This window comes from Astyanax mexicanus, chromosome 11 (genome assembly GCF_023375975.1).
Source record: "Astyanax mexicanus isolate ESR-SI-001 chromosome 11, AstMex3_surface, whole genome shotgun sequence".
NCBI classification, from domain to species: domain Eukaryota; kingdom Metazoa; phylum Chordata; class Actinopteri; order Characiformes; family Acestrorhamphidae; genus Astyanax; species Astyanax mexicanus.
The window spans coordinates 35,995,538-36,005,002 of NC_064418.1; the positions used below are offsets into that span (position 1 = coordinate 35,995,538).

The 9,465-nt window shown below is 40.5% G+C and overlaps 1 protein-coding gene across 1 annotated transcript; it reads right to left on the reverse strand.

The window, feature by feature from the left end:
• Positions 1 to 155: 155 nt before the first annotated feature.
• LOC103028003 (E3 ubiquitin/ISG15 ligase TRIM25) lies at positions 156 to 6,423 on the reverse strand. Its single transcript, XM_007239994.4, has 6 exons — positions 5,330 to 6,423; positions 5,056 to 5,151; positions 3,882 to 4,115; positions 3,567 to 3,711; positions 3,024 to 3,113; positions 156 to 1,099 (listed from the first exon to the last, which is right to left on the reverse strand). The coding sequence occupies exons 1-6, from the start codon at positions 5,933 to 5,935 to the stop codon at positions 549 to 551; spliced, it is 1,722 nt and encodes a 573-aa protein (XP_007240056.3). The 5' UTR covers positions 5,936 to 6,423; the 3' UTR covers positions 156 to 548.
• Positions 6,424 to 9,465: the final 3,042 nt, after the last annotated feature.

A 9,465-nucleotide genomic window follows, 5' to 3' on the forward strand; every position in this document is an offset into this window, starting at 1 on the left:
CACTTTAAGGCCCGTTTTATTTTTGAAGTGATGTGAACCTTGTGCCAGGGCATATCTGTACATTCTAATCATTACTGTACTTTGAGTAAAGCGTTTTGAGCTAAAATAATTTATCATTATTGTATTCTGATCAAGCAAAACCATAATATGAATACTGTGTTTGATATGTTCAGTTTATTTCTGAAATACACAGTGGAAAATACATTTAAATATGTATTACATAAATGTACACATTAGTGTTTAGGACTCGCAGGACAGAGTTGAATATGCAGTTTTCTTTTGGCTTTGTTCAGATTGCCAGCCCAAATCTGGATTGTATCTAGATTGATTTTGAATAGTCAATAACCACATAAAATCAAGGTTCATGAAATGGAGGTGCGATTGTTTAAATTGGATTTGGACAGATGTGTCTTAGTCAAATTAGACTAACAGATCTGATTTCAGTAACAAATCTGTCATGCCTGCATCTAAACAAAGCCTAATATTCTGTCAAAGGCTAAACAGTATTTTTTATAGACTTACTCTCAAGTATGTAGAACAATACATGATCAGCTTTTATCTGTATTATATTTAAGCTCACATATTTGAACAAAATGATCATAACCATAAACCCCAAACCCAGCATAGAGGGGCTGAGTGAAGGTGGTGTGGACTCTGTGGAGGAGGTTCATTGTGTCAGAGATGCTGTAGAAGCACAGAATTCCAGCACTCTGATCTACATACACTCCTATCCTGGAGCTGTTGGGGACCACAGGTACTGCAGTCTCTTCTCTATTGTGTTTGAAAAGGAACCTGGAGCCACGGTGGATCAGACTCCAGGACTGATCATTAGACCCAAATCCTGACTCACTATCTTCCCCTTTCCTGTTGATGTTTTTGTAAGAGACTGCAATATTAACATTACCGGTCCTAAACTCAGCCTCCCAGTAACAGCGTCCAAACAGACTTTCTCTACAGAGAACTTGCTGAACTCTGTCAAATCTCTCTGGATGACGTGGATAAGGTCGGGGCAGGTGCATCACTGTCACAATTTTGTTCCTCCCACTCAGAGCAAGCTGTGGGTTTGCTGTGTTTGGATCCAGAGTGAGCTGACAGGCATCTGATGGAGAAGAGAAATTTCAAACACTTAGCCCAAAATGTAAAATACAGTCACATGGCTAATGCCAGAAAGTGTTATCACAGAGGATGGCTTGGGAATTCTCACATCTGCAGGATGTGAAGTGTTACCTTGTAAGTGAGGCTGAACACTCATTGTGAATGTCAATTTGAGTGGGAACTGAAAAGTGAGTACTAGATGGATGGGAAAATCCATTTTTTTAAAATGTGCAAGAATTTAGCAATCCTTAATACACAATTTCACGTGTAGTGGGAAGGTGATTTATACATATATACAGTGCCCTCCATAATTATTGGCACCCCTGGTTAAGATGTGTTCTTTAGCTTCTCATAAATTGAGTTTTGTTCAAAATAATATAGGACCACGATGGAAAAAAAGAGTAAAATACAACCTTTAACTGAAGTGAATTTATTCAGTAGGAAAAAAATCCCACATTAAGAAATAATTATTTAACATCAAATCATGTGTGCCACAATTATTAGCACCCCTGATGTTAATACTTTGTACAACCCCCTTTTGCCAACAAAACAGCACCTAATCTTCTCCTGTAATGTTTCACAAGATGGGAGAATACAGAAAGAGGGACCTTTGACCATTCCTCTTTGCACATTCTCTCTAAATCATCCAACGACCTGGGTCCTCTCCTCTGCACTCTCCTCTTCAGCTCACCCCACAGGTTTTCAATGGGGTTGAGGTCTGGGGACTGAGATGGCCATGGGAGGAGCTTGATTCTGTGTGCGGTGAACCATTTCTGTGTAGATTTGGCCACATGTTTAGGGTCATTATCTTGCTGAAAGACCCAGTGACGACCCATCTTCAGCTTTCGGGCAGAAGCCACCAGATTTTGTTTTAAAATGTCCTGGTATTTTAGAGCATTCATGATGCCATGCACCCTAACAAGGTTCCCAGGGCCTTTAGAAGAGAAACAGGCCCACAGCATCACTGATCCCCCGCCGTATTTCACAGTGGGCATGAGGTGCTTTTCTGCATACTCAGCTCTTGTGTTACACCAGACCCACTTAGAGCATTTGTTGCCAAAAAGCTCTATCTTTGTTTCATCTGACCAAAGCACACGGTCCCAGTTGAAGTCATAGTACCGCTTAGCAAACTCCAAACGTTTGCGTTTATGATTGTGAGTGAGAAATGGTTTCTTCCGTGCATGCCTCCCAAACAGCTTGTTGGCATGTAGATAGCGCCTGATGGTTGTTTTGGAGACTTTGTGACCCCAAGAAGCTACCATTTGTTGCAATTCTGTAACAGTGAGCTTTGGAGAACTTTTTATTTCTCTTATCATCCTCCTCACTGTGCGTGGTGGCAAAATAAACTTGCGTCCTTGTCCAGGCTTGTTTACCACTGTTCCAGTTGTTTTAAACTTCTTAATAATTCCTCTGACAGAAGATATGGACAGGTGTAGGCGAGTAGCGATTTTCTTGTAGCCATTGCCTGACTTGTGAAGGTCAACACACATCTGCCTCACTTGAATGGTATGTTCCTTTGTCTTTCCCATGTTGAAGATAAATGGCCTGTGTCACGTCATATTTATACCCCAGGGAAACAGGAAGTTGTGAATTACTAATTAAATGTTCCTACATACTCTGATCAACTTCGTGAACTACTGTAGAAGTGACAGAAATACTTTTATTAAATTTATTTCCTAAGAATTGTTAGGGGTGCCAATAATTGTGGAACAGGTGATTTTATGAAGAATAATTATTTCTTAGTCAGGGATTTTATTTCCCCCTTAAAATTTACTTGAGTTAAAGGTTGGACTTTACTTTTTTCCCATCGTGGTCCTATATTATTTTGAACAAAACTCAATTTATGAGAAGCTAAAGAACACATCTTAACCAGGGGTGCCAATAATTATGGAGGGCACTGTATGTGCATGTGTGAGAAAGATACTTACATTTCAGAAAGTCATCTCTAGTCTGTGATAAATGGAAATAACCTGGTGGTACTCTCTGACTAGGAGCTGTCAAGGATGAAGAAATAAACCCTGAAAATGACAGAAAATCTTAGACACCAGCAACAAATCAAAAACGATACTTGGACAATTACAGTCCAGTACTTAATACCATAGCCATGAGTGCAACATGTGTTTCCCACATTGATTCAGTGTTCTTATAACTTTGCTTAGGACATTAGAACTAGACCTAGTTGTTAAACTAGTGGTTAGGTGATGGGTCAGTTCTAACAGAAGTGGATTAGATGTTGCACTTATCTGTTACACCTGTAACAGCTGGCTATGGTATTTAGTACTGGACTGTAATTGTTAGTTAATGTAAAGTATTAACTGTAATTATTTTTAAAGTTTTCCCTCTAAAGATCTGTTAGCCAGATTATGTTGCTACATTTGTGATGGTGAGCAAATCTTCCAAAATTTACCCATCTTGCTCATGCATTTTAAAATTAAATTTCTCACATAATATTCTCATATAACTCATTATACCTCCAGAAAATGTGACAAGTTTTGGTTCCACTTGTTCCATTACTTCAGTGACAGCTTTCTTCAGTTTCTCCAAGGAGAATAGTGGACTGATTGGGAATTGGGGTATTCCTGCAGATTGTGGAGGAGAAGAAAGAGACTGGAAACACTGCAAAGAGATAAAAGAAACACACACAGATAAATACACTTTGGGAGTGATTGGATTTGTATCTCTTTTAAATGTGTCTTGGGTGTGTTTGCTCCTGCATTTTAATGTGACTTGATCTTATCCAAAGAGTACCATGATGAGTACCAATGTCAGAGAATCAGAGATGTTACCTGGAGGAAATTTATGGGATCTTCTGTGTCCAGAAGCTTCTTCAGCTCAGAATCTCTCCTCCTCAAATCAGCAATCTCCTGCTCCAGTTTCTTTTGGAGTTCTTCAGCCAGACTCAGTTCGACCTTCTCCTGAGCTCTGATCAGCTCGTTCATCTCAGAGCGTCTTCTCTCAATGGACTGAATCAGTTCAGTAAAGATCTTCTCGTTGTCCGCTACTGCAGCCTGTGCAGAGCGCTGTTAGGAGAGACACAGAGAGGGAGAGCTTAATCTAAAGCAACTGTTTTAACTACTGTTCCACAGTGGAGCTCATCATTGGCTGATTGGAGGACAGTACCAACTTGGGGCAGCACTTGCTCAGTGGTGGGTCAGTGTTACCAAGTTTTGCTAAGTTACTTGGGCTCTTGGCAAAGCCCCTTAACACTATGCTCCAGAGGTGCTGCAGCGATTCCTACACTAGATTATTTATAGTCGTAAACCCCCTTTAATAATTCCCCACGTGCTGAGCTGCCTCCTGCTGTTTGCTTGATGGTGGTGCAAGTCCATTTTGGTTGGATGTTGGTCTCTGTATCATAAGGCATTTTCTACTGTGTACACTTACCAGTGTTTGGCACAGTTGTCTAAACCCTTTTGTTTTTTTATTCCTTCTTTTTGTTTTATTTCAATTTCTCTCCCATGTATAGAACTGGCCCTCCACTACCCTGCTGCAAGACTGAGCACGTGTCCTACACTCACTTGCATTCTCACAATGCATGACTTGCTGTCACATTAGTCACAGCTCACATTATTATCTCAGTCTTTCTGTCTAATTATTGTTATTGTTGCTATTTGCTGTGCTATTTGGTGTTGACCAGATCAAGATAAGCAGATGTTCCCCTTTTAAACTGTGGTTCCTCTTAAGGTTACTTTCTCTTCACCTCGGGGACTTTTTCCTTGCCACTGTTGTAAAGCTGCTTTGTGAAAACTTTTTTGTTGTTGTACAAAGTACATTTGTGAATAATACCTTTAAACTTAAATCTGAACTGCCCTCTCGGTTCTGCATCAATGGCTCTTAAAATTACTTTATTACTGTGTACAAGCGTATGTTCAACGCAGAAATAGGCTACATGTCCAACAAAAAATATATTGAATATGGCATAATTGATAAAGTGGCTCCTCCTGTGGTCAGTGTACTTACTCTAAGTGTCTCCATAGCCCCTCTCAGATCCTGCAGTTTCTTCTCCGTCTGCTGGATTCTCAGCTGAGATTCCCTCTGAGCCTCCATCAGCTGCTTCTGTAGACAAAATACAGCGACATACATGAAGGAAGTTACATGTTAGACACACAGGCATTTACGAATATTGTGTGTGCCATGTCTTTTACATTGCTTATAACAGCTGGTTGTTAATTTACTGAGCTTTCTCATTTATAATAACCAGTTGTAATGGCAGAGCAGACAGTAAAGTTCCTACCTGTTTCTCATCTCTTTCTGCTGCAGCTGACACGGTCTTGTGGCCACTGTGTTCATCCATCACACACAGAAGGCATATACACTGCTGATCAGAGCGACAGAAAACCTCCAGCAGTTTATCATGACGACAGCAGAGCTTCTCCTGCAGGTTCACGGAGGCTTCGACCAGCTTGTGCTTCTTATAGCCAGGAGATTCATAATGAGGCTGAATATGAGCTTCACAGAAGGAGAGCAGACACACCAGACAGGACTTAACTGCTGTTTGTTTTGTTCCAGTGCAGATATCACACTCCACACCTCCAGATCCAACAGGAGAAACTGCAGCAGCAGAAACAGCAGCAGCAGGAGCAGCTTGAAGCCTCTTCTTCCTCTGACTCTCAGCTAGTTCAGCCAGCATGGTGTTCTTGTTGAGAACAGGCCTTGGGCTGAAAATGTGTCTGCACTGGGGGCAGCTGTAAACCCCCTTCTGATCATCCTGACCCCAGCAGTCCTTAATACAGCCCAGACAGTAACTGTGTCCACAGGGAATAGTCACTGGATCCTTCAGCAGATCCAGACAGATAGGACAGCTAAGAGTGTCCAGCGTTTTCAGAGCAGCTTCTGCCATTTTACTACCCTCACAGAGACAAACAGACCAAACAGGAAAAGAGGGAGATTCTACTTTTGTTTCTCCAGAGTTTTCTCTTTCTGTGGGAGTGGCTTTCTGTTCGTGTTTGTGTGAAAAGGACGTTTGAACTCTGAACCAATGAGTTTAGTTTATTTGTTGCTTCAAAGTGTATCTTATTTTTTTAAAAACTGACAAAATAGAAAAAAAAAATCTGTAAAAACATTTTTTGCGAAGTGTGAGTCGGTTTATGGCGAGTCTGACCACTCCCTATCTCCCCTGTTATATCAGAAAATGCTGCTAGAGGGAGCCTGTGAGTGAATCCTCAATGAATGAGGACAGGGTAAATGCAGCTAAAACTAACATTTATAGTTTTTAACTACTTGTACAGGACATTTCTGTCATTTCTAAAAGTAATATTACCCCATAAGAACCAAGTCCCAGTTCTGAATATTGATACAATTTTTTTTTTTATTGTGATACACAACTACGGAAATAATAAAAAGGTTAAAATACTAAAGTAACAAAAATGACATTAACAATTTCATAACTTGAACATTTTGTTCTAGAAAGGGTGTAAGAATTAGTTGTATGTGACATTTTTTTATTATTAATTATTATTATTATTATTATTATTATTATTATTATTATTATTATTATTATTATTTAGACTAGGCTAAGCTAATGCTAAACTACAGCAAGCTAAGCTAACCTAGCCACAGGTTAACTAGCCGGCTAGCCAACAAAACAGGCAGAAATGCTCGCAAACGCGCAGCTTTCACATGAAGACGACTCCGCGGAGCAGGAGAGGAGATTTCAAGGTCCTAACCTTTACCATTTTCGTTTATTCCCAATTTAAACTAACGTTGTGGTGTTAGCCTGTATGAACCATACACCGTTTTGTAGTTACGGTACTTCTGTTACAGACAGTCTGCTTTTTTTTTTGGAATAGTGCTGGACAACCTGGCCAAAATTTATAACACGACATATTCCTCCATTTCGGTCGATACGATATAATTTTGATATCGATGTAAATACTTTGAAGGCTTTAGAAAAACTGCTAAGAATCCCTGCAGTGAAAATCTGTACACTAACGTTACTGTCATAAATTTTAATTTAATTAAGTCTTTAAAACCTCCTCTAACAAAAACTGTGTAATACTTTATATATTTACTCACGTGTGAAATATAGGTGTGCTCTCACGGATTTTATTTGCTCACGTGTAAAATATAGGTGTGCTCGTACAAATTTTCCATGCTCTTTCTCAGATTAACTCTCCTCTTGTATCTGCGCGCGCGCTCTCGGATATATCATTCACGAGCTGGACAGAGCATCGTCGTTTAAAAGTGATAAAAGATAGATAAATAAATAAATAAAACTAATTGAAAATGAAAATAACAAAATGATAAACTAAGTTTAAAAACTAATTTAAAACAGTCACAGGCTTTCTGATAATGATTAAAAACTAAAAATGTAAAATTTAAAATGGTTTAGTGATCCCAGCGAGCTGAGCTTCAACATGTCCTCTAGTGAGTTTCAGCCCGCTGGTGCTCTGTGGTTAAAAGATTTTCCCAGTTCACTAAAAACTTTTGGTATCTGACAGATAATCAAGTCACTGGAACCAGTCTAAAAATGACTTATTTATTAAGATCAGAGAGAAGAGATATAAGCTGGCAAATGAAAATGAAAGTGATTTATAAATACACAGTGAAAAAACGTGCACTGTGCGTAAAAGCGCATGCCCTGCGTAAAAAAAGCGTGCCGTGCGTAAAAAAGGCGTGCCGTGCGTAAAAGCGTATTCCGTGCGTAAAAAAGGCGTGCCGTGCGTAAAAGCGCATGCCCTGCTTAAAAAAGGCGTACTGTGCGTAAAAAAGGCGTGCCGTGCGTAAAAGCGCATTCCGTGCGTAAAAGAGCATTCCGTGCGTAAAAACGCGTGCCGTGCGTAAAAGCGCATTCCGTGCGTAAAAGCGCATGCCCTGCGTAAAAACGCGTGCCGTGCGCAAAAGCGCATTCTGTGCGTAAAAAGGCATTCCGTGCGTAAAAACGCGTGCCGTGCGTAAAGGCGCATTCCGTGCGTAAAAGCGCATTCCGTGCGTAAAAACGCGCGCCGTGCGTAAAAACGCGCGGCGTGCGTAAAAGCAGATGCCGTGCATAAAAGTGAGAATGTGTGTAAATGCGCATTTCGTGCATAACTAAATGCGCGCCATTCTTAAAAACGGTACGGAGTGTAACACGTGACTACTTCCCATGTGTCGTATTATTTATATTATATTTATTTTCCTGTACACTGACTCGAAGCAAAAAAAAAAAAACTGTTCACGTTTTTAAGGTCCTGTAGGGCCTTGTGAAGATTTTCAGAGAAGAAAGGGACATTAAAAGACTGGAAAGGGACTGAGGAATGCAACTACCTTCAGCTAGTCAGTTTTTGGAACTCTTACTATGTGCTTTAGTTAACTATTGTAGTAACGCAGACAGTGCTTCTTATTGGTGGAGAGATTTAACTTAGAACGTCCTATGTCTGTTTAATACAGAACACGTGTTTTAGTTTACAATTACAGGATTTTTTGGCCAACCTAGCCGAGCTATGTTGCTAGCTAACTAACCGTGTTGGTGCACTTGCTAGCAAGTTTGCTCTATTTTTCAAAGCGTGTCACTTGTTTTTCTCCTGCCAGCTCATATAAATCTTTGTATGCTGAAATGTTTTTTTGATTTTCTTTTGTATGTTCAGGACAGCTGTAATTTTACAAAGTAAAAGGGTGGTTTGTCAACATGAGAAAATTATTAATAAGTGTTTATAAACAGTGTTGTTCAAATAAAGATGGTTAGGCATTTGCATGATTCCCCTATAAAATGCATAATATCATTAAACATTTCAAGGAATTGTAAAGAAGGGCAAAGGTATGGCGTCGTTTTACTGCCAAAATTCAGAAGCAAAGTTTTTGAATGCAAGAGCCTATTTCATGCAACTCTCACGGATTTTATTTGCTCACGTGTAAAATATAGGTGTGCTCACACAAATGTACCATGCTCTCTCTCAGATTAACTCTCCTCTTGTATGAATCTGCGCGCGCGCTCTCGGATGTATCATGCTCGTGTGCTATCTAGCTGGTCTTAATGTTTCGAGAGCGTGCTCGCGGAGCGGTACCTGCTCAAACGCGGAGCTTTTCACTGCAACAAAGCTGCCAAAAGTCTCCAGCCAAATCAGACGTGGCAACAGGATTTGACCAATTAAATTCCTAATGCCGCTTGCTCTGCTTTCCCATTGGTTGAAAAAACTGCAATGAATTCCCCCGCCATCCTACCCACTGTAACTTCTACTGAAACGTTGATATTGTGGTGTGGACCGGATCGCGGCCGAGCTTTATCGCGGGAGATTTTAGGTGCGGAGCGGAGCGCGGCCGAGATCCGCTCGGTTAGGGTCGGTTTTGCTGCATCGCGGGACATTTTAGGTGCGGAGTGGACCGGAGCCTAGCCTAGCCTAGCTGGCTACGTGCCTGTATGATTACGTCATCACGCACTGACGTAGCCCGGCT

What these genes read in the sequence shown, in the direction of transcription:
- LOC103028003 (XM_007239994.4), bottom strand. Translation starts at nt 5,935, where the DNA reads ATGGCAGAAGCTGCTCTGAAAACGCTGGACACTCTTAGCTGTCCTATC. An exon ending in ATCCCATAAATTTCCTCCAG is followed by an intron (nt 3,712 to 3,881) that starts GTAACATCTCTG and finishes ATCTCTTTGCAG; the next exon opens with TGTTTCCAGTCTCTTTCTTC. An exon ending in ACTTGTCACATTTTCTGGAG is followed by an intron (nt 3,114 to 3,566) that starts GTATAATGAGTT and finishes TGTCATTTTCAG; the next exon opens with GGTTTATTTCTTCATCCTTG.